We start from the raw sequence: 25,493 nt of genomic DNA, 5'->3' as shown, positions 1-25,493 counted from the left end.
ATTATGGAAGAAACCTGGCAAAGAGCCTTATGACCAACTCAAAAGGTATATCAGACCCCACAAAAACTGTTCCCATGCCATCGGATAGCACATGCTATGAAAGCGCCTCAGGCTGTAGCGATGTTGGAGGTCAGTTATAGACACCTTTAATAAAACCTCCTGTCTCTGAGGCCCCGTACACACGACAGAGGAACTCGACGTGCTTGGCACGTCGAGTTCCTCGTCTCGTTTTGGGATGAAGCCGCCGAGGAGCTCGGCGGGCCGCCTTCTCCTATAGAACAACGCGGCCAACGAGAAAATAGAGAACATGTTCTCTATTTTCTCGTCGAGCTCCTCGGCGGCTCCATCGAGCCAAAACTGTACAGACGACAGAGATTCTCGGCAGAATCCGGGTTTTGACCGAGTTTCTCGGCGAATTCTGCCGAGAATCTCTGTCGTGTGTACGAGGCCTAAGACTTATTTTCGACCTGAAAACTGATAGCCCTAAAGAGATTATTCTCCCCCCCCCCCCCCCACACCCAATCCTACTTTTGAAGAACAAAGACACCAAATCACTACCATTCTAGAAAGGGAAAAGTTAATTGTCCAACATAGGGGAAATCTAAATAAATGTAATGAATTACGGGACCCACGGCGATCCACACCTGGGCCCTTACTACACAACCGTTCCAATAAAGTCCAACCAAAAACGTGTTATGAGTACGCAACTCCAAGTCTTATTACTGGCAGTAGTTCGGAAGGCTTTTAACCACTTAAGCTCCGGACCAATACGCTGTCTAAAGACCAGAGGTGTTTTTACAATTTGGCAATGCGCTGCTTTAACTGGTAATTGCGCGGTCATGCAATGTTGTACCGAAACGAAACTTGCGTCCTTTTCTTCCCACAAATAGAGCTTTATTTTGATGGTATTTGATCGCCTCTGCGATTTTTATTTTTTGCGATATAAACGCAAAAAGACCGTAAATTTTGAAAAAAAATGATTTTTCTTATAACAAAAAGTAAAAAAAATCGAATAAACTAAATTTTAGTCAAACATTTAGGCCAAAATGTATTCAGCCACATGTCTTTAGTAAAAAAAATCGCAATAAGCGTATATTTATTGGTTTTCGCAAAAGTTATAGCGTCTACAAACTAGGGTACATTTTCTGGAATTTACACAGCTTTTATTTTATGACTGCCTATCTCATTTCTTGAGGTGCTAAAATGGCAAGGCAGTACAAAACCCCCCCAAATGACCCCATTTTGGAAAGTAGACACCCCAAGGAAACTGCTGAGAGGCATGTTGAGTCCATTGAATATTTAATTTTTTTGTCCCAAGTGATTGAATAATGACGAAAAAAAAAAAAAAAAAAAATGTTTACAAAAAGTTGTCACTAAATGATATATTTCTCACACATGCCATGGTTATATGTGGAATTGCACCCCAAAATACATTCTGCTGCTTCTCCTGAGTACGGGGATACCACATGTGTGGGACTTTTTGGGAGCCTAGCCGCATACGGGGCCCCAAAACCCAAGCACCGCCTTCAGCATTTCTAAGGGCACAAATTTTTGATTTCACTCCTCACTACCTATCAAGGTTTCGAAGGCCATAAAATGCCAAAATAGCAAAAAAAAAAACCAAATGACCCCATTTTGGAAAGTAGACACCCTAAGCTATTTGCTGAGAGGCATGTCGAGTCCATGGAATATTTTATATTTTGACACAAGTTGCGGGAATATGACAAACTGATTTTTTTTTGCACAAAGTTGTCACTAAATGATATATTGCTCACACATGCCATAGTTATATGTGGAATTGCACCCCAAAAGACATTCTGCTGCTTCTCCCGAGTACGGGGATACCACATATGTGGGACTTTTTGTGAGCCTAGCCACGTACGGGGCCCCGAAAACAAAGCACCGCCTTCAAGATTTCTAAGGGCATACATTTTTGATTTCACTCCTCACTACCTATCACTACCTATCACAGTTTTGAAGGCCATAAAATGCCAAGATGTCACACAACCCCCCCAAATGACCCCATTTTGGAAAGAAGACACCCCAAGCTATTTGCTGAGAGGCATGTTGAGTCCATGGAATATTTAATTTTATGGCCCCAAGTGATTGAATAATGACCAAAAAAAAAAAAAAAAAAATTTTTTACAAAACGTTGTCACTAAATGATATATTTCTCACATATGCCATGGGCATATGTGGAATTGCACCCCAAAATACATTCTGCTGCTTCTCCTGAGTACGGGGATACCACATGTGTGGGACTTTTTGGGAGCCTAGCCGCGTACGGGACCCCGAAAACCAATCACCGCCTTCAGGATTTCTAAGGGCATAAATTTTTGATTTCACTCCTCACTACCTATCACAGTTTCGAAGGCAATAAAATGCCAAAACAGCACAAAACCCCCCCAAATGACCCCATTTTGGAAAGTAGACACCCCAAGCTATTTGCTGAGAGGCATGTTGAGTCCATGGAATATTTAATTTTTTTGCCCCAAGTCACTGAATAATGACCAAAAAAAAAAAAATACAAAACGTTGTCACTAAATGATATATTTCTCACACATGCCACGGTTATATGTGGAATTGCACCCCAAAATACATTCTGCTGCTTCTCCTGAGTACGGGGATACCACATGTGTGGGACTTTTTGGGAGCCTAGCCGCGTACGGGACCCCGAAAACCAATCACCGCCTTCAGGATTTCTAAGGGCATAAATTTTTGATTTCACTCCTCACTACCTATCACAGTTTCGAAGGCAATAAAATGCCAAAACAGCACAAAACCCCCCCAAATGACCCCATTTTGGAAAGTAGACACCCCAAGCTATTTGCTGAGAGGCATGTTGAGTCCATGGAATATTTAATTTTTTTGCCCCAAGTCACTGAATAATGACCAAAAAAAAAAAAATACAAAACGTTGTCACTAAATGATATATTTCTCACACATGCCACGGTTATATGTGGAATTGCACCCCAAAATACATTCTGCTGCTTCTCCTGAGTACGGGGATACCACATGTGTGGGACTTTTTGGGAGCCTAGCCGCGTACGGGGCCCCGAAAACCAAGCACTGCCTTCAAGATTTGTGTGAGTGAAATCAAAAATTTATGTCCTTAGAAATCTTGAAGGCGGTGCTTGGTTTTCGGGGTCTCATACGCGGCTAGGCTCCCAAAAAGTCCCACACATGTGGTATCCCCGTACTCAGGAGAAGTAGCAGAATGTATTTTGGGGTGCAATTCCACATATAACCATGGCATGTGTGAGAAATATATCATTTAGTGACAATGTTTTGTACATTTTTTTATTTTAATTTTTTTTGGTCATGATTCAATCACTTGGGGCAAAAAAATTAAATATTCCATGGACTCAACATGCCTCTCAGCAAATAGCTTGGGGTGTCTACTTTCCAAAATGGGGTCATTTGGGGGTTTTTTGTGCTATTTTGGCATTTTATGGCCTTCGAAACTGTGATAGGTAGTGAGGAGTGAAATCAAAAATTTGCGCCCTTAGAAATGCTGAAGGCGGTGCTTGGTTTTCGGGGTCCCGTACGCGGCTAGGCTCCCAAAAAGTCCCAAACATGTGGTATCCCCGTACTCAGGAGAAGCAGCAGAATGTATTTTAGGGTGCAACTCCACATATAACCATGGCATGTTTGAGCAATATATCATTTAGTGACAACTTTGCGCAAAAAAAAAAATATATATATATATATATTTATATTTCCCGCAACTTGGGTCAAAATCTAAAATATTCCATGGACTTAAGATGCCTCTCAGCAAATAGCTTGGGGTGTCTACTTTCCAAAATGGGGTCATTTGGGGGGGTTTTCAATTGTCCTGGCATTTTATGCACAACAATTAGAAGCTTATGTCACACATCACCCACTCTTCTAACCACTTGAAGAAAAAGCCCTTTCTGACACTGTTTGTTTACATAAAAACATATTATTTTTTTGCAAGAAAGTAAAGTTGAACCCCCAAACATTATATATTTTTTTAAAGCAAAGGCCCTACAGATTAAAATGGTAGGTGTTGCAAAAAAAATTTCCACACAGTATTTGCGCAGCGTTTTTTCAAACGCATTTTTTGGGGAAAAAATACACTTTTTTTTATTTTAAAGCACTAAAACACACTATATTGCCCAAATTATTGATGAAATAAAAATTATGATCTTAGGCCGAGTACATGGATACCAAACACGACATACTTTAAAATTGCGCACAAACGCGCAGTGGCGACAAACTACATACATTTTTAAAAGCCTTTAAAAGCCTTTACAGGTTACCACATTAGATTTACAGAGTAGGTCTACTGCTAAAATGACTGCCCTCGATCTGCCCTTCGCGGTGATACCTCACATGCATGGTGCAATTGCTGTTTACATATGACTCCAGACCGACGCTTGCGTTCGTCTTTGCGCAAGAGCAGGGGGGGACAGGGATGCTTTTTTTTATTTTTTTATTTTTTTATATATTTATTTCGCTTTTTTTATTTTATTTGTTAACTGTTCCTTCCATTTATTTATTTTTTTACCATTTTTATTGTTATCTCAGGGAATGTAAATATCCCTTATGATAGCAATAGTTAGTGACAGGTACTCTTTTTTTTTTTTAAATGGGGTCTATTAGACCCTAGATCTTTCCTCTGCCCTCAAAGCATCTGACCACACCAAGATCGGTGTGATAAAATGCTTTCCCATATTCTCAATGGCGCCGTTTATATCTGGGGGGGGGGACATTCCCTCCCACTGAATGTAAAAGCAGTCTAGAGGCTAATTAGCCGCTAGGACTGCTTTTACATGAAAGCCGACCGCTGGCTGAAAAGAATGATACCAAGATGATGCCTAAACCCGCAGGCATCATTCTGGTATAACCATTCAAAGTCCTGCAACATACCAGTACGTTGATGGTTCTTGTTGGACATGTATTGTAATCTTTTTTTTTTTCATGCAGTCTGTTGGCTGAACAAAAAAAAGATTGATCGGTGGGTATGCCCACCATTAGAATACCTCCCTTCATCCACCCACTTCTAATGATGGGCATACATGCACCATTTATATATGCCGAAGCATGGGGGCATCCTCCCGCAAAAAAGTTATGCCGCGTACGGTCGGACTTTTCTATGCCGCGTACACACGGTCGGACTTTTCTATGCCGTGTACACATGGTCAGACTTTTCCACAGGAAAGCCTCCGTAGGAATGTCAACCGTATGTACGCGGCATTAGGAGCAAAATCGCTCCTCCGCCCCTAATGCCCCCATGCTCCGGCATATATGCTCTTTTTTGAACTGTAGTGGTGAAATCACCTCCTACAGCATTGGAGTCGCGGCTTTATATATCGTGGGAGCAAACGCTGTTGCTGTCACGCTAAATAAATCCGCACTGCAACTGAATGGCGTACCTGCTAAGCAAATGATGGTTAACATTAAAACAAAGTAACATTCCAGTATAACAGTAAGATCATACCATACCTGCAAAGCAAATACCTATAAAAAAACATAGTAAAAAATAAAACATTTTTTAACGCAACCTGTGCCTAAAATATATATATATGCCAAAGCATGGGGGCATCCTCCCGCAAAAAAGTTATGCCGCGTACGGTCGGACTTTTCTATGCCGCGTACACACGGTCGGACTTTTCTATGCCGTGTACACATGGTCAGACTTTTCCACGGGAAAGCCTCCGTAGGAATGTCAACCGTATGTACGCGGCATTAGGAGCAAAATCGCTCCTCCGCCCCTGCTGCCCGCATGCTTCGGCATATATGCTCTTTTTTTTAACTGTGGTGGTGAAATCACCTCCTACAGCACTGGAGTCGCGGCTTTATATATCGTGGGAGCAAACGCTGTTGCTGTCAAGATAAATAAGTCCGCGCAACAGCTGAATGGCGTACCTGAAAACAGTAAAATAAATTACATACCTGAAAAGCAAGCATGAAAAAACATAACAACAATAAAACTTTGCAGAATAGAATACAGTAAAAAAGAGCAGAACAATAGAGAGAGAATAGAGAGGGAGAGAACAATAAAACGACAACTATTTTTGGTTTTTTTATTTTATATTTTTTTGTGTGTTTTTATTTTTTACTTTTTTTTTTTTTTTTTTTAACACTTTTTTTTGTAACTGTGAACTGTAACTTCAACTTTTCGGTTCCAGGTTTGGGTCTCTCAAAATGCGATGGCATCTTGGGAGACCCTGTGTGAGTGTGCCTAGCCTGTGAAATGTTTCACCCTACACTAATAATTAACGTGTGTGTGGAAGCGTTCAAAACATTCACCAATACAAAGACCAGGATTGCCAGGACATTTGGGACAAAAATAACGGGTGTCACGCCTAAATCCGCGCTTGGTACAGACACGACATTTTCTTTGGGGGGCTCGTTGGGTAGGGGTACTCGGGAGGACATAAGAAAAATGCCTCTCATGCAGTCGGCTTACTGCATTTGGTAGGAGATGGTGAGGTACAATACCGCCTGGATACAGGAGTTCTGTGATGATATCCCTCTGGAATTGAAGGAAGGATTCATTCCGTCCTGAAGCTCTGTATACGACATGAGCATTCAGTAGAGCCAATTGAAATAAATGTAGAGACACTTTTTTGTACCAGCGTCTCGTCTTACGGGCAATATGATACGGCGCCATCAACTGGTCGTTGAGGTCCACCCCTCCCATATTAAGGTTATATTCGTGGACACAGAGGGGTTTCTCCACAACACCAGTCGCCGTACGAATTTGGACTGTCGTGTCTGCGTGAAGGGTGGTAAGAACGAAAACATTCCTATTGTCCCGCCACTTCACAGCGAGCAAATTTTTACATCTGCAGCAGGCTCTCGCCCCCGGCCTAACACGGGCATCTACAAGCCGCTGGGGGAAGCCCCGGCGATTAGGTCGCACGGTGCCACATGCTCCAATCTGTTGATCAAATAAGTGGCTAAAAAGTGGCACGCTGCTGTAAAAATTGTCCACATACAAATGGTACCCCTTTCCGAATAAGGGTGACACCAAGTCCCAAACAATCTTGCCAGCGCTCCCCATGTAATCTGGGCATCCTTCCGGCTCTACCTGACTATCTTTTCCCTCGTAAACCCTAAAGCTCCATGTGTAGCCTGTGGCCCTGTCACAGAGCTTATAGAGCTTGACCCCGTATCTGGCACGCTTGCTGGGAAGGTACTGTTTGAAAGACAAGCGGCCAGCAAATTTAATCAGGGACTCATCAACGCATACAACCTGCTGGGGATTAAACAAGGCTGCAAAACGTTCGTTGAAATGGTTTACGAGGGGCCGAATTTTGTAGAGCCGGTCAAATTCAGGGTCTCCACGTGGACGACAAAGTGCATTGTCACTGAAATGCAGGAACCGCAGGATCGCCTCGTATCGTCTCCTGGCCATGTGAGCAGAGAAAATGTACATATGGTCAATGGGATGTGTGGACCAATACATCCGCAATGACGGAAATTTGTGTATGCCCATGTTGAGGGTAAGGCCCAGAAAGGTCTTAAATTCGGAAACCTCGAGAGGTTTCCATTCTTTGGCAAGGCGAGACTGGGGGTTAGCGGCGATGTAAGTACCAGCATATAAATTGGTCTGGTCCACAATAGATCTATAGAGATCTTCCGTGAAATACAGCGAATAAAAATCAAGTGACATAAAGTTCGCTGTATCCACCTGAATACCGGGTTGGCCAGTGAATGGGGGAAGTACAGGTGCTGTAGAAGTGGTGGGGACCCAATCAGGATAGGCAAATTCTACAGGAAGGGCACTATGGGCACGACGGGCCTGTCTCTGTCTTTTTCTTGGTGGCAGCGGGACACTACTTGTGCTTGCCACATCGCCAGCTTCAACTGCACTTATGGGACTCGCCACGTCACCAAGTGTTACTGCAGTGCTGGATAAACGACCAGGGTGTACTAGGCCGCTGGTGCTTGCCAATTCACCAGAAGGAATAGCGGCGCTAGTACTGGATCTCTGCTCCATACGAGGGTCCTGCGGTTCTTGCTGCTCAACAACATCAGAATGGGATCGGGTACGCCTGGCCTTAGCAGGGACCTCAACTTCGTCGTGCGAGCTATCTGACATGGAGCCGCTGTCGTAAATGGGTTCATATTCTGAGCCAGAATCTGTCAGATGCGTGACCTCCTCCTCTTCACTATCTGACATGCACATGAACTCAAAGGCCTGCTTATCATTGTACCTTCGGTTTGCCATTTTGGACTCTAAATTTAGTGGTACAATGGTAAGGATTCACAGGTAAAAAAAGCACCTGACTATAGAAAAGCAAATGTAGAAAACGCTTCAAAAAAAACTGTAAGCGATCGCAGGGATCAGGCCTGTCTCTGCGAACGCTGCAGTTATGTGTCTTGTGTTTTGTAAGTGACAGTGATCGATCGATACTGCACTTGGGTGGGTTGGGCTGGGCAGAGGGGGAAAACGCAGGTGCTAGCGGGTATCTGGGCTGATTCCGCTAACAATGCGTTTTTGGGTACCCTAAACTGCTGGGTACGCTAGTATAGATCTGATCAGATCAGGTATCGATCCGTTCAGATCCTATACCACTAAGGGGGGTGTATGCTTAGCGAGTGGGTGTAAGCGGTACTGGCTCTAACCTAACGCTGCCTGGGGTGACGCAGACCCTGACTGGCGCTAAAATTAAATTTATATCACCCGCCGGGTGATCAGGGGGTTAAACCTATTGGGTTATATACGGCGGGTGCTCTGATGCTATAAACAGCAAACTAACCAACCAGCGTCAACCGTAACACTTATACGGTGATCACTGGTGAAAGGGTTAACTAGGGGGCAATCAGGGGGTTAAAACCTTTATTCGGTAATATATGGGGGTACCTAACGCTTTCTAAAAACCTGGTGGCGAACCTAAAATAACTAAATAACTAACTGGCTAACCACGTCACCAGTGACACTTATACAGTGATCAGTGGTGAAAGGGTTAACTCTAGGGGCAATCAGGGGTTAAAACCTTTATTTATGGGGGTACCTAACGCTATATAAACCTGGCGGCGAACCTCAAAAAAAACTAACTGCCTAGCGGCAACAGTGACACTAATACAGCGATCAGAAACCGATCGCTTAGTGACACTGGCAATAGGGGTGAAAGGGTTAACTCTAGGGGCAATCAGGGGTTAAAACCTTTATTTATGGGGGTACCTAACGCTATATAAACCTGGCGGCGAACCTCAAAAAAAACTAACTGCCTAGCGGCAACAGTGACACTAATACAGCGATCAGAAACCGATCGCTTAGTGACACTGGCAATAGGGGTGAAAGGGTTAACTCTAGGGGCAATCAGGGGTTAAAACCTTTATTTATGGGGGTACCTAACGCTATATAAACCTGGCGGCGAACCTCAAAAAAAACTAACTGCCTAGCGGCAACAGTGACACTAATGCAGCGATCAGAAACCGATCGCTTAGTGACACTGGCAATAGGGGTGAAAGGGTTAACTTTAGGGGCAATCAGGGGTTAAACCTTTATTGGGGGGGGGGGTAGGGGGCTACCCTGGACCTAAAGGGGCCTAAACCTAACTGCCCTGACACTTTTTTCTGTCACACTGACACTAAAAGCAGTGATCAGAAAATAAATGATCACTGCAATCAGTGACACTGTGACAGGGGGTGATCTGGGGGTGCTGGGGGGGTGATCGGGGGGGGTTATGTGCCTATGTGTGCTGTGTCAGTGTGCTGTTGGTGCAACTCACAGTACTGACGTCTTCTCTCCTCTGGAATCAAACGAAAAGACCGCCAGAGGGGAGAAAACGTCACTTCCTCCCTGCCTGTGTTTACAGTTACACAGGCAGGGAGGGCTCTGCTGCATTCTCATTCGCTGAGGGAGATCGAGAGGGGACGGCTGGAAACCAATAGCCGCCCCCTCCTCCCGGACCTCCCGTACACCGTTCCCGGCCGCCGCATGTACCGGAGGGGGTCCCGATCGGACCCCCGAACCGAGGTAAGGCGGGGACGTACCTATACGCCCATGTGCCTGTACGTGCCATATTGTGGACGTATATGTACATGCGGTGGTCGGGAACTGGTTAAGAAAAATAAGTAAATATACTCGTATGAGGAAAAGCTTATTCTATCGTGAATCTTTAACCACTTAACCCCCGGACCAATATGCAGCTAAATGCCCAGAGGTGTTTTTACAATTTGGCACTGCGCTGCTTTAACTGGTAATTGCGCGGTCATGCAATGTTGTACCGAAACAAAATGTGCGTCCTTTTCTTCCTACAAATAGAGCTTTCTTTTGGTGGTATTTGATCACCTCTGCGGTTTTTATTTTTTTGCGCTATAAACAAAAATAGAGCGACAATTTTGAAAAAAATGCAATATTTTTTACTTTTTTCTATAATAAATATCCCCCAAAAATATATAAAAAAAACATTTTTTTTCCTCAGTTTAGGCCGATACGTATTCTTCTACATATTTTTGGTAAAAAAAAAAAAAAAAAAAATCGCAATGAGCGTTTATCGGTTGGTTTGCGCAAAATTTATAGCGTTTACAAAATATGGGATAGTTTTATTGCATTTTTATCAAAAAAATTTTTTTACTACTAATGGCGGAGATCAGCGATTTTTTTCGTGACTGCGACATTATGGCGGACACTTCGGACAATTTTGACACATTTTTGGGACCATTGTCATTTTCACAGCAAAAAATGCATTTAAATTGCATTGTTTATTGTGAAAATGACAGTTGCAGTTTGGGAGTTAACCACAGGGGGCGCTGTAGGAGTTAGTGTTCACCTAGTGTGTGTTTACAACTGTAGGGGGGTGTGGCTGTAGGTTTGACGTCATCGATCGAGTCTCCCTATAAAAAGGGATCACACGATCGATGCAGCCGCCACAGTGAAGCACGGGGAAGCAGTGTTTACATACGGCTCTCCCTGTTCTTCAGCTCCGGAGAGCGATCGCGAGGGGGCGGCTAGAAACGAATAGCCGTGCCCTCATCCCGGATCGCTACCTGAGGCTTACCGACCGCCGTATGTACTGGGGGGGTCGCGATCGGACCCCCAAACCACATCTAGGCAGCGACGTGCGGGCACGTCGTTCTGCCTGTCTGTGCCATTCTGCCGACGTATATGTACATGCGGCGGTCGTTAAACGGTTAAAGTGATCTCGCGCTAAAGAAATTTTATACAAAAGTGCAAGCTGCAATAAATATAGGGCTACAACTAACGATTATTTTCATAGCCGATTATTGTTTTGATTAATCGGATAAAAGCCTTTTAAAAAAGATTTGGGCCAATTTGTTGTTGGGCAGATTACAAAACACAAATTGCCGCAAAAACACATTACACACTTTTCTGCAGCTTCTCCATTGAAGTATATTGAACCAAATAACACAAAACAGCACCGTTTTGCGTTAAAAGTGCTTGCCCTTTCCAAATACGCAGCAGTCGGAAAAAAAAACATGGATGTGAACGTGTCCCATAGGAAAACATGTAAATGAACTGTATAGTGTGTTTCTGCAAAAAGCACCAAAACACAGAGGTGTGACACAGGCCTGAGATGTTTAGTAACATAATGGGGGTTAAAAAAACAAAAATAAGTTCAAAAAGAGCAAATAATCGCTACTGTAAGGGGTTCATTTTTTTTACTGGGGAACAGTGAAATATTTACAGTAGCGATTTGCTTTTTGTACTATAAAAGGCTAATTTTAGTTTTTTTAACCCCATTATGTTACTGGCTGATTAATCGACTATGAAAATTGTAATCGATTTCATAATCAAATTAGTTGTCGATTAATCGGTTCATTGTTTCGGCCCTAAATAAATATAAAGTGCTTAAAAAAAAGAAAAGAAAAGCCCTGCTATCATACTTTGTATGTTGAATATTGAAGCATACTGTGTATATGGAATATGAAATAATAGAAACTAGAACTCACAGAAGATGCAATAAGCTGCTTTACCTCGCATTGACTACCTCAAAACTATATGATGTGACATTGCACTTAAACAGAAGTTACAATTACAAAGTGTGTGCCGGCCACCCACGCTTGCGACACAGAGAAGGCAGAACGGGAATCTGCCTTGTTTACATAGTTCTGACAGGAAAAATGGAGATCTGCTGTTCCTCGTAATCAGAAACAGCGAATTCTGTGTTGTTCCGGGAAACACACTGAGGGAAACACACTTAACCCTATGATAGCCCCTGTCCTTAACCTAGGGTGACCAGACATCCCCGGTTTCAGGGGACAGTCCCCGGATTGAGGACACTGTCCCCGGACTAAGTCTGTCCCCAGATTGAATTTGAACAGGGGCTGGGCAATTTCAAAGACAGTCAGTGCAGAAAAAAAAAAAAAAAAAATCTGAATTACACACCTCCACTTCGCTGCTCCTACTAGCTTAGGGGAGTGTATTTGTTTCCATTACCTGTGCCCCTTTCTGATGATCATGTGCTGTCGGAGCAGGGGGAATATTTCTTCAGTTTCGGGTGCATGCCCATTCAGCTCCGCTCACATGTTCTTCTGCCTTGGCTCAAGTCCTGGCCAGCCCCCTTCCTGCCTATCTCCTTGCCTTCCCTGGCGAAGTGATCTTCCTCCGCTCCCCACCCAGTAGTAGCCGGGGCCCGGAGAGTAAGACTTGAGAAGCTGTGAAGCGGGCGGAGGTGGTGACGGGCAGAGTCTCTTATTGCCACCATTACTAGTAAAAAAAAAAATATGTCCCCAGATTTCATTTTAAAAATCTGGTCACCTTACCTTAACGCAGTGTTTCTCAATTCCAGTCCTCAGGCCCCCCCAACAGGTCAGGTTTTCAGGATTTCCCTCAGATGAAAAGGCTGTGGTGATTACTAAGGCAGTGAAACTGATCAAATCACCTGTGCAAAATAATGGAAATCCTGAAAACCTGACCTGTTGGGGGGGCCTGAGGACTGGAATTGAGAAACACTGCCTTAACCTCTTCCCTGCCAGTGACATTTATACAGTAATCAGTGCATTTTTTTTTAGCTCTGATCTCTGTATTGGTGTCACTGGTCCCTAAAAAGTGTTACTTGGGGTCAGATTTGTCCGCCGCAATCCAAAAAAAATAAAAAATAAATAGCAGCTCGCAACCATTACTAGAAAAAAATAAAATAAAAATAAAAGTCCATAAATCTATCCCCTATTTTGTAGACATTATACCTTGTGTGCAAACCAATCAATATACCACTTATTGTGATTTTTTTAATGAAAAATATGTGGAAAAATACATATTGGCCTAAATTTTCCAAGGATGAGGGCTGCTCTCCAGGACTTGGACTGGGAGGGACTATTGGCACAGATGAACACAGAACAGAAATGGGAATTCTTCAAAAAGACTGTGTGGAACCTCACTGGAAAGTATATTCCCATGGGCAATAAGTTTAAAAGGCTAAAAATAAAACCTATGTGGCTCACGGTCAAAGTTAAAAAAGCTATAAACAATAAGAAAGTAGCTTTTAAAAAATATAAAAATGAAGGAACACTAGTGTTGTTTAAATGTTACAAAGAATATAACAGGATATGTAAAAAGGAAATCAAGGACGCAAAAATTCAAAATGAACGACAGATTGCAAAAGATAGGACAAACCCCAAACAATTCTTTAAATATATTAATAGTAAAAAGGTGAAGTCCGAGCATGTAGGCCCCTTACAAAATAATCTAGAGTGGGTGACTGGGGACAAAGAGAAGGCAAATTTATTAAATGTTTTCTTCAGCTCTGTGTATACAATGGAGCATGGGGGAGCTCATGTCCAAAATGGGGGTGGGAGTGACACAGCCTCAAATCCACAATGGCTCAAAAGTGATATGGTCCAGAAATATTTAGACAGAATAAAGGTGGATAAAGCACCTGGACCTGATGGCATCCATCCACGGATCCTAGGTGAGTTGAGCTCTGTCATTTCAAAGCCACTGTATCCATATTTAAAAAGGGAACAAAGTCTTTACCAAGTAACTATAGACCCGTTAGTCTAACTTCTATAGTTGGGAAGATACTGGAACGTTTAATAAAAGACCACATGGATGAGTTCTTGCTGGAAAAAAACTATTTAAGCAGCAGACAGCATGGATTCATGAAAGACAGAAGTTGTCAGACAAACCTGATTTCCTTTTATGAAGAGGTAAGTAAAACCCTGGACAGAGGCGTGGCTGTGGACGTGATATATTTGGATTTTGCAAAAGCGTTCGATACAGTTCCGCACACACGGCTCATGTGTAAGGTAAGGTCTACAGGATTGGATATATCAGTTTGTAAATGGATAGAAAACTGGCTGAAAGACAGAATTCAGAGAGTCATGGTTAATGATTCTTACTCTGAATGGTCTAAGGTTATCAGTGGTGTACCCCAAGGTTCAGTGTTGGGACCCTTACTTTTCAATATATTTATAAATGATATTGGGTCTGAGATCAAAAGTAACATTTCTGTCTTTGCAGATGACACCAAGCTATGCAGTGGAATAACGTCCTTGCAGGATGTCTCCAATTTACAAGCCGACCTCAATGCTCTGTCTAATTGGGCGACTAAGTGGCAGATGAGGTTTAATGTTGATAAATGTAAAGTTATGCACTTAGGGACTAAGAATATGCATGCATCATACATACTAGGGGGAGTACAACTGGGGGGATCTGTAGTGGAGAAGGATCTGGGGGTTTTAGTTGATCATAAGCTCAATAATAACATGCAATGCCAAGCTGCGGTTTCCAAAGCGAGCAAAGTCCTTTCTTGTATTGAGAGGTATGGACTCCAGAGACAGAGATATAATTTTGCCCCCCCCCCTGTACAAATCATTAGTAAGACCTCATCTGGAATATGCAGTTCAGTTTTGGGCACCAGTTCTCAAAAAGGATATCGGATAACTGGAGAAAGTGCAGAGAAGGGCAACCAAACTGATAAGAGGCATGGAGGAGCTCAGCTATGAGAAAAGATTAGAAGAACTAGATCTATTCACTCTTGAGAAGAGGAGAATAAGGGGGGATATGATCAACATGTACAAATATATAAGGAGTCCATATAGTGAACTTGGTGTTGAGTTATTCACTTTACGGTCAACACTGAGGACAAGGGGGCGCTCTTTACGTCTAGAGGAAAAGAGATTTCATCTCCAAATACGGAAAGGTTTTTTCACAGCAAGAGCTGTGAAAATGTGGAATAGACTCCCTCCAGAGGTGGTTCTGGCCAGCTCAGTAGATTGCTTTAAGAAAGGCCTGGATACTTTCCTAAATGTACATAAAATAACTGAGTACTAAGATTTGCAGGTAAAGTTGATCCAGGGTAAATCCGGTTGCCTCTCGGGGGGTCAGGAAGGAATTTTTTTCCCCTGCTGTAGCAAATTGGATCATGCTCCGCTGGGGTTTTTTTGCCTTCCTCTGGATCAACTGTGGGTATGAAGTTGGGTGTATGGGATTGTACTGTGTTTTTTATTTTGTTTTTTTTATTTTTTGTGGTTGAACTGGATGGACTTGTGTCTTTTTTCAACCTGACTAACTATGTAACTATGTAAACTGATGAATACATTTTTTTTATATTTTTTGGGAGATTTTATAGCAGAAAGTAAAAAATATATTTTTTTCCCCCAAAATTGCCTTTTTTGTTTATAGCGCAATTAAAAAAAAAAGTGGAGGTGACCAAATACCACCTAATTAAAGCTATATTTGTTTGAAAAAAAAAAAAAAAAAGGACATCAATTTTGTTTGGGTACAACGTCACACGACCACGCAATTGTCAGTTAAAGCAATGCAGCGACGTATAGCAAAAAGTGGCCTGGCCATGAAGGGTAAATTCTTCCGGGGCTGAAGTGGACTGCACTTGGACATCATCCTGGGATCAACACATTCATTTTTCGAGAGAGCATTTTGCACACCTACATTTTTCTTTTTGCTAGACTCAAACAAACTGTACTCTGGCAAGTCTGTTTAAAGAAAGCATAGTGTACTCTGGAATTCTCAATTAATCAAATATAACAATTACTCTGTAATATTAATAAACGGCCACATTTGTCTTTACATGAATCCAACGCCAACATATGGATCTGGAAGCATCCATGCAATATGCTAGGAGACATCTGCTCCAGATCACTGCTGACCTCCCCGATGTGTCAATCAATCAAAGCAGTCAGGGAGGATACATTTGGCCTCAATGATGTTAATTAAAAGTGTCTGCCGATGATCCCTGCAATTATTAATTGAAACAAAGATGTATTATTTTCTTAAATTAAAAGAAGAGGAGCAGATGTCTTGTTCCTCTCATGTTGACTCCCAATGACCTAAATGAAAAATGCCCAATTCGTTGATTCCTTTCAAATCTTCAAAGATGGAATCTGGACAGCCCGGGAGAGAAAACCAGAGGAAGCCTGGCCTCACAATATATAGGGTATTATCTCGGGAAGATGAGACGTTTGAAATGATCTGTTAAATGAGAACATTACATCTCTGAAAAAGTCAATAAGGGAACCTGTCAACAACTTGCAGCGACAGTAATAAACATTAAAGTGAACCTGTACTTCAGCACATACAAGGCAAAGGAACAGGTTTGCTTTAAAGTAGGGTTGTCCCGATACCGATACCTAGCATCGGGACCGATACCTAGCATCGGGACCGATACCTAGCATTTGTGCAAGTACTTGTTTGCGGCGGACCTAGAGGGGCGGGCGTAATAGTGTTACAATTGGCGGTTTTAGGCAACACAGTGTACATATGTATGCAACATATCTGCAGGGACAGCTACTACAGTGACCTCTACAACTTCCAGCACAACTTCCTGTAATAGGGTGACAACAACCACCCTTTTTTTCAAGGTCTGTATGAAGCAGCACCATTTTACAGATATTCACAACATGCCAATGTATAGCATGCCGTCATGTCCAGCCTCAGCCTATTAGAAGAAAGAACTTTTTTAACACCACCGCAATGATTGACAGTAGCTGCTTCTCTCTACTTGCAAGCATATTGTGGTGGATTTATTAATGTTGGTTTATCCTGTACAATTTTACTATACTTTATAACACGACATTAAAACAAAGTATCGGTATTCGGTATCAGCGAGTACATGAAAAAAAGTATCGGTACTTGGTCCTAAAAAAGTGGTATCGGGACAACCCTACTTTAAAGGCTTAGGACATTTTTTGGACCAGGATGAATTTTACATTTATTTTTGGGGTCTATCCAGTACATCTGAATACATTTATACTTATAGTACGCAGGTGGCGGTAGAAGGAATGGAACAATAAAGTCCAGTCCTTGATTTATTCAGATTAGTCCCTAGATTATTTTAAAACTACAACTGTTGACACAGTCCATTAACCACTTGCCATCCTGCGGCTGACTATTTACGGCCGCAAGGTGGCTCTGATCTGCCAGGAGGCCGTAAATATACGGCCTCCGGCCAAGCGCCACTGAGGGGCCGGAGATACTGTTGTGTAATTCTTTTCATTTCAAGAAGGAACTTGCTATCTGTGGAGCAACGTTCGATTTGTGAGAACACTGGTGGAATCGATTATCTCGTGTGGAGATTTATTCAGCTTTTGTACCAAGCATGCGAGTGCAAGGCATATCTTATTGGTAAGCGCAATTCCTGTGGGTGTGGAGTCACTGAGAACTATGGTGTGGTGAAAGGTCACAATCAAGATTTTCTAAGAAGATTTTTTCTTTGGACACTTTAAACGTATTCACTTGGAGTTTAACTACTTATGAACATGTCTTGTTAAAAAAAAAAATTCACTGTATGGACGTTTTATTAGAACACTTTATCAAATGTTTTTTTCTTTTTAGATATATGTGTGTATATATTTTCACTCCTTATATTACTTATAGTTTAAACACGTGTATATTTTGTCACAGATTTATTTGCACATTTATTTCGAATTGTTCAAAATATTTTTTGCACATAGCGCTACTATTTTGTTTATTCAGAATTATATTACCTATTTTTTAAGTAGCTGCCTTTTGGGGTTTGTATATTGATTGGCGCAGTGGGGTGGAAGAAGGTAGAAGGGCGCACATATTGTTCCTTTTTTCGCCATTTGTTATTTCGCCAACTTATTATGCAGTCCTCTCTGTAAGGGTGTGCAGCCCTACCTGCGGGGGAGCAGCGGTTTCTCCGTAGAGGTGCAGCCCTCTCTGCGGGGGAGCAGCGGGTTCCTCCGTAGAGGTACAGCCCTCTCTGCGGGGGAGCAGCGGGTTCTCCGTAGAAGTGCAGCCCTCTCTGCGGGGGAGCAGCGGGTTCCTCCGTAGAGGTGCAGCCCTCTCTGCGGGGGAGCAGCGGGTTCCTCCGTAGAGGTGCAGCCCTCTCTGCGGGGGAGCAGCGGGTTCCTCCGTAGAGGTGCAGCCCTCTCTGCGGGGGAGCAGCGGGTTCCTCCGTAGAGGTGCAGCCCTCTCTGCCGGGGAGCAGCGGGTTCCTCCGTAGAGGTGCAGCCCTCTCTGCCGGGGAGCAGCGGGTTCCTCCGTAGAGGTGCAGCCCTCTCTGCCGGGGAGCAGCGGGTTCCTCCGTAGAGGTGCAGCCCTCTCTGCCGGGAACAGCGGGTTCCTCCGTAGAGGTGCAGCCCTCTCTGCCGGGGAGCAGCGGGTTCCTCCGTAGAGGTGCAGCGGGTTCCTCCGTAGAGGTGCAGCCCTCTCTGCCGGGGAGCAGCGGGTTCCTCCGTAGAGGTGCAGCCCTCTCTGCGGGGGAGCAGCAATTCCTCCGTAGAGGTGAAGCCCTCTCTGCGGGGGAGCAGCGGTTCCTCCATAGAGGTGAAGCCCTCTCTGCGGGGGAGCAGCGGTTCCTCCATAGAGGTGAAGCCCTCTCTGCGGGGGAGCAGCGGGTCCTCCGTAGAGGTGAAGCCCTCTCTGCGGGGGAGCAGCGGTTCCTCTGTAGAGGTGAAGCCCTCTCTGCGGGGGAGCAGTGGGTTCCCCGTAGAGGTGCAGGCCTCTCTGTGGGGGGCCCTCTCTATGGGGTAGCAGTGATATGTTTGTAGAGTCGCAGCATTCTGTGGGGGAACAGTGATTTCTCTGTAGAGGTGCAACACCCCCCCCCACCACCGCTGAGTCAGAGCCTGAGCTCTCCAAAGAAAAGGGATCCTGAGCTTTGCAGAGCTGCTGGCAAGGGACAGGTATAACTACTCAGGCTGTGGCTGATTTTTAAAGAAACCAAAATGTATGACTCTGCACACCTTTTGTTATGATGCCCCTGGAATGTATTTAGCAGATTAAAACTGAAGGTTCAACTGGGCTTTACAATCTGTCTTGAGTGGCAAAGCGAATGTCAATGAACCTGAAGTGCAGCATGCATTTCCCACACACTGATATCCCTGCCTTGGTGGGAACAGATCCTACTGAAAGCAATAGATTTGCTCATGCATTTTATTAGGGGTGGGAAATGGGAGTAGGAATGGATAACAGTGCATATGAGAAGAACAAGCCCTGAGCGATACAGATGATTAGAAGAATTATCATCCTGTCCATGTACTTACACTGCGGCAGATCATGCAGTCTTCAAAGTGCTGAGCACATAGTCTGTAGTGCTTGTTGAGCTGATCGGGGGTTTTATCTTCTAAATCAGACCGGCGGCAGTTCTCAACCCACTTTCGGCACCTAAAGTCACATGGAAGATGGTGACATTAGACTACGAGGAGAAAGTGACGAAACGCGTACAGCACATAGTAAACACAATACATACGTCCAGTGTGGGTTGGGGGGACATCACAGAAGACTCCCCAACAGTCACCCTTACCAGACTTACTACCCACACCGCCTTCATTCAGTACATTCAGGATGCCCGCCAACTCCACTGCCCTGCACAAGGTAGCTACATGTCCTATTGACCTTCATCCCACCAGCCTCCCTTCCATAACCAGGATGCCCACAAGCTGCCATTCAAACGGGACGCCAGCTTCCGTCCCGCATCCAGGACACCCACCAGCCCCCGTCGCCTTGCATCCATGATGCCTGCTGCTTAGTACCCAGAATGCCCGCCAACCTGCACCCCACACCTGGGAAACCTGCCAGCCTCTGCCCCACATCCAGAATGCCCGTCAACTCCATCAGCCTGCATCCAAGATGCCCACCAGCAAGTCCCGTTTACCCTCATCCAGGATACCCACCAGCCTCCATCCAGCACCCTGGACACCTGTGAGCTGCCGTTCAGCAACAGATGTGACCGAGCGGCTACCTCCTGATAGAAAATGTCCACCTAAAACATCGGGCACTCTTCCATGAAAAGGTCTCCACATCCTCCATAAACAACCAGAAAAAAAAAAAAGGGAAAAGGCGAGCGCCACTGGATCAGCTTAAAAATGCATGAATCTTCATTAAACACGGGTGAAAAATAGCCACAAATAGGCCAACGCGTTTCAGTCATCTGTACATAAGGCTGAAACGCGTTGGAGTTTTTGTGGCCATCTTTCACAGCTGCCGTTCAGGATCCTGGTCAAGCAACAGCCTCCATCCTACACCCAGGACATCCACCAACCACACACAAGATGCCCCCCAGCTGCCATTCAGCACTTAGGATGTCCGCCAGCCTCTGTCCCGCACCCAGGACGCCTGCCAGCTCCGTCCGCCTGCACCCAGGACGCCTGCCAGCTCCGTCGGCCTGCAAGTAAACTGCTGTTCAACACACAGGATGTCCACAAGCCTTCGGCCTGCATCAAGAATGCCCACCAGCTGCCATTCAGCACCCTGGATACATTTCCACCTCCACCCCGCACCCAGGTTGTCCCTCAGCTGACGATAAGACACTTGCCAGTTCCATCAGCCTGCACCAAGGATGCCCGCCAGCCCTGTTGAACTGCATCCAGGACACCCACCAGCCTCTATCCAGCATGGAGAATGTCCGCCAGCTTTTGTCCTGCACCCAGGATGCCCATCAACACCATAGTCACGTACCTGCCTCCATCCAGCACCCAAGATGCCAACTGTGCCTGTTGTTCAGCACTTAGGATGTCAGCCAGCCTCCATCCAACAGCGTCCATCCCACACCCAGGATGCTCATCAGCTGCTGTTTAGCACTCAGCATACCCTCCATCCCCTACCCAGGATGCCCACTAGCTGCTGTTCAGCACCCAGGTCACCCACCAGCCTTCATCCAGCACCCAGGTCACCCACCAGCCTCTGCCCACGCCAAGTCACCCACCAGCCTCTGCCCACGCCAAGTCACCCACCAGCCTCTGCCCACCCAAAGTCACCCACCAGCCTCTGCCCACCCAAAGTCACCCACCAGCCTCTGCCCACCCAAAGTCACCCACCAGCCTCTGCCCACCCAAAGTCACCCACCAGCCTCTGCCCACCCAAAGTCACCCACCAGCCTCTGCCCACCCAAAGTCACCCACCAGCCTCTGCCCACCCAAAGTCACCCACCAGCCTCTGCCCACCCAAAGTCACCCACCAGCCTCTGCCCACCCAAAGTCACCCACCAGCCTCTGCCCACGCAAAGTCACCCACCAGCCTCTGCCCACGCAAAGTCACCCACCAGCCTCTGCCCACGCCAGGTCACCCACCAGCCTCTACTCACGCCAGGTCACCCACCAGCCTCTACTCACGCCAGGTCACCCACCAGCCTCTACTCACGCCAGGTCACCCACCAGCCTCTACTCACTCCTAGGGTGCCCGCGTGTCCCGGATTGCCCCGCAATTGACATGTCTGTCCCTGGTCCCGGGCACCTTCATTCCGGGACAATACAATGTCCCGGAATGAAATACAGGACACAGCCACCCCCTACTAACTAATAGCTAAATTTCTGGAACTGGTTGCTAGGGCCGGCGCTGCCTGGCGTCTTGCAACCAGTGACAATTTACTCTCAGACAGTGAGGCCGGGAGCGAGGCCTGCGCCTAGTGCAGCAATGCTGTCCCCACCCACCTCGGCACCTCCTCCTTCTCCGGCACCCAGCGGCAAAAAGGCAGGGACTGGTGTGATCTTTACTCTCCAGATAGTGACGCCGCTCCTTTCCACGTGGCTCGTGCAGAGGGAGTGACAGCAGCACTGCATCTGGTGGCAGGCTATGGGTGGCAAGTGGCACATTCACCTGACAAATAACCCGCCGCCAAATTCCCCATCAACTTTTTTTGGGAAAGATGAGAGAGGTGGGTGTCCCTGAATGGCAGTTTGGAAATGTGGTCACCCTACTCACGCCAGGTCACCCACCAGCCTCTGCCCACCCCAGGTCACCCACCAGTCTCTGCACGAGCTAGGTTACCCACCAGCCTCCATCCAGCACCCACCACCTGTCACTCCACATTCAGGACACTATACACTGGACCATGCATAATGCAGGTTATCCTCATGTGCCCCCATGAGGTGGTGACCTCCCCTCCCCCTCCTCACCTGTCGGGGTCCCGGGGAAAGCGGAAGAAGGCCAGGTCAGACTGCGTGCTCTTGCGGGTGCAGTTGGGGGCGGCGCAGAAATTCGGCATTATGGACCTATATCGGGTCACCCTCCGCCTTCCTCCTGACAGAGCGGCCCACCGGCTCCACAGTGCTGTGCGCGGCCTGGAGGATTCACACACCCTCACCAGCATGCACCGCGCCCGGGCCCCGCCTCCCCACCTAACACTCTATGGTACTGGAATCGCAAGCCGTGCCACGACCATAGAGACGTGCGGGAGTCGGCCAGAGCGGCCCTTCATTGGAGGACCCGAGTGTGCTGTGTGGCCTGGTCTCTCTATAGAATGTCAGTGGGCACGTTGTCAGCACTCAGTGGCTCTAACAATCTGCTAGTAATAAAATGATATAATACTAAAAAATAGTATGAATAATAATATAATAGCCCTGTGATAGTTGTGATAATGCTCACTATAACCACTTGCTGACCCAGGCTTTTTCTGACATTTGTTGTTTACATGTAAATAACAGTATTTTTGCTATAAAAAAAAAACAGACCCCCCCAACATTTTTTATATATATGTTTTTAGCAGAGACCCTAGAAAATAAAAAATGGCGGTTGTTGCCAATTTTCATGTCACACAGTTTTTGTGCAGCAGTTTTTCAAATGCATTTTTTTGTAAAAAATACACTTTAACCACTTCCTGCCCGGCCTATAGCAGAATGACAGCTGGGAAGTGGTTCATTTATCCTTACTTAGCGTCATATGATGTCCAGCAGGATAAAACACGATCGCGCACCTATGGGAGTGTGCAGCGATCATGGTGTGTCAGTCTGACAAACCACATCTCCTATCTAGGTAAAGAGCCTCTGATGGAGGCCGTTTATCAGGTGATCAGCTGTGTCCAATCACAGTTGATCGCAGTGTATCGGCTGTTCCTCTACTCACGCTGACAGACGCGAGTAGAGATGAGACGATCAGGTGCTCTCCTGACAGGGAGGGGGGGGGGTCTGCACTGATTATCAGTGCAGGCTAAGGTTGCCACCTTTTCTTCCGGCCAAACCCGAACACTTTATTTGCCTGGCACACCCTGGGTGCCCCAAGGAGAGTGGTAATGCAGTATGCATAGCGTGCCGCAGCAAACAGTGGGTGCGGCTAAATTGCTCTTGCTGACATCATCTGCCCCCAGATAGTCGTCCAAAGCTCCCGGATGGCAACAAATTTGTGTGTGACTATCTTAATTCAAAACCAGGACTTTCCGGGTCAATCACGGACAGGTGGCAACCCTAAATACTGTATATTGTGCTGTATGCTTCATTCTGTGCAGTCAGTTGCAGTTTTATCAGTTCACCCAAATCTAATAGTAAAGCGTTTGGCATTTCCTGCAGCGTTTAAGTTCATGTTATTTTTTTATCCTTCTCAGGAATTGAAAGTGGTTGTAAACCCTGCTATGTTATTTTTACCTACAGGTAAGCCGATGAGGCTCGGTTCACTTGGGTGCGATGCGGGAACACTGCAAATCCACTGCAGAGTTCCCAACTCGCAAGGCAGTTCACACTGTCATATACGAACTGCTGGGAGTGTCAAGACATTGTTAATGACACCCCATTTCAGTTTGCATATCGCAGTGCGAACGAACAGTTTGGATAGGAATCGGATCAGATCAATACGATTCTGGTGCAGACCAAAAAAAGGGTCCTGTTCGAATTTGGTCCGAATGCAATGCGATTTTAGCCATACTATCTGTATGATAAGGTGACCAGATTTTTTTAATGAAATCCGGGGACATATTTTTTCTTTACTAGTAATGGCAACAATCAGCGACTCTCTGCCCGTCGCCGCCCACCTCACAGCCTCTCAAGTCTTACTCTTCGGGGCGCCGGCTACTACTGGATGGGGAGCGGAGAAAGATCACTCCGCCAGGGAAGGCAAGGAGATCCCCTGAAACTGGGGATGTCTGGTCACCCTACTGTATGACTGAAATCGCATCGCACAGACATCGCATGTGATTTGCGGTGCAAATCACATGCAATCTCGCACAGCGCACTGATGTGAACCTAATGAGGCTTACCTGTAGGTAAAATTAATATCTCCTAAACCTTTAACCCTAAACCCCCTTCCTGCATACACTGCCCCCTTTAACTCTACACCCCCCCTTCCTGTGTACACCTCACCCCTTTAACCCTACACCACCCTTCCTGTATACACACACATTGCCCCCTTTAACCCCACACCCCACTTTCCTATACACAATGCCCCCTTTAAGCTACACCACCCTTCCTTTACACACTGCCCCCCTTTACCCTACAACTTTCAGGCAGTCTGAAAACCAGGCAGATGATTCTGAACCTGGACTGTTCAGATAAATCCTGTACAGGTGGCAACCCTATACACCACCCTTCCTGTATACACTGCCCCCTTTAACCCTACACCACCCTTCCTGTATACACTGCCCCCCTTTAACCCTACACCACCCTTCCTGTATACACTGCCCCCTTTAACGCTACACCACCCTTCCTGTATACACTGCCCCCTTTAACCCTACACCACCCTTCCTGTATACACTGCCCCCCCTTTAACCCTACACCACCTTTCCTGTACACACTGCCCCCCTTCACCCCACCCCCCCTTCCTATAAACACTGCCCCCCTTTAACCCTATACCCCCTTTCCACGCAAACTGCCCCATCTTCCTGCACACACTGCCCTGTATAGACTTTACCCCCTGCCTTGCTCAACACAGCAAGCAGCACATGCTTGGAGTACCTGGTCTGTCAGTCCCGCCACCCAGCTCATTGCTTCCATGGTTCCACCTGACAGCAGCCTTCGGCTCTCATACTGCAGGTCAGTGATGGGAGAGGGGCCTTGCCAGGCACAGTACATCCTCCAGCTGCCTCTCCACTCTGCGCCTGAACTCCTTCATCTCGGCTTGCAGCCCGTACATGGTCCCCCATAGCGTACATTTCCCCTCCTCCTCTGGTACAATCCTGCAGACCAGCCACACCGACATCTCCACCCCAAGCTCCATGCTGGCTGGCGATGACAGGCAGTGATCAGGGCTTTGGGCTGACTTCAACTGCAGCGAGCAGCGATTGCCATCATCCAGCAAATGACCTTGTCCGGTGCCAGGATCTCAGCTCACTTCCGCTGTGTGCAGACGAGAGACGGCAGTAGTGTATTTAGGTTTTGTGCTGCCCTAGGCCTAACTAAACTGACTGCACCTCCTGATTTAA

The 25,493-nt window shown here is 45.9% G+C and overlaps 1 protein-coding gene across 1 annotated transcript in view; it reads right to left on the bottom strand.

The window, feature by feature from the left end:
- The window catches only part of THAP12 (THAP domain containing 12), a 35,403-nt gene extending 12,929 nt beyond the window's left edge, over window positions 1–22,474 (bottom strand). Inside the window, exons 1-2 of the mRNA XM_040340018.1 lie at window positions 22,264–22,474; window positions 19,414–19,534 (exon numbers count right to left, since the gene is read on the bottom strand). Of these exons, the coding sequence (XP_040195952.1) occupies window positions 19,414–19,534; window positions 22,264–22,457 (315 nt within the window). The 5' untranslated portion in view covers window positions 22,458–22,474. The remainder of the gene's footprint in view (window positions 1–19,413; window positions 19,535–22,263) is intronic.
- Window positions 22,475–25,493: the final 3,019 nt, after the last annotated feature.

The sequence above is a fragment of the Rana temporaria genome, chromosome 2 (assembly GCF_905171775.1).
Source record: "Rana temporaria chromosome 2, aRanTem1.1, whole genome shotgun sequence".
In the NCBI taxonomy this organism is placed as follows: Eukaryota; Metazoa; Chordata; class Amphibia; order Anura; family Ranidae; genus Rana; species Rana temporaria.
This window is presented reverse-complemented; position numbering and strand designations above follow the sequence as displayed.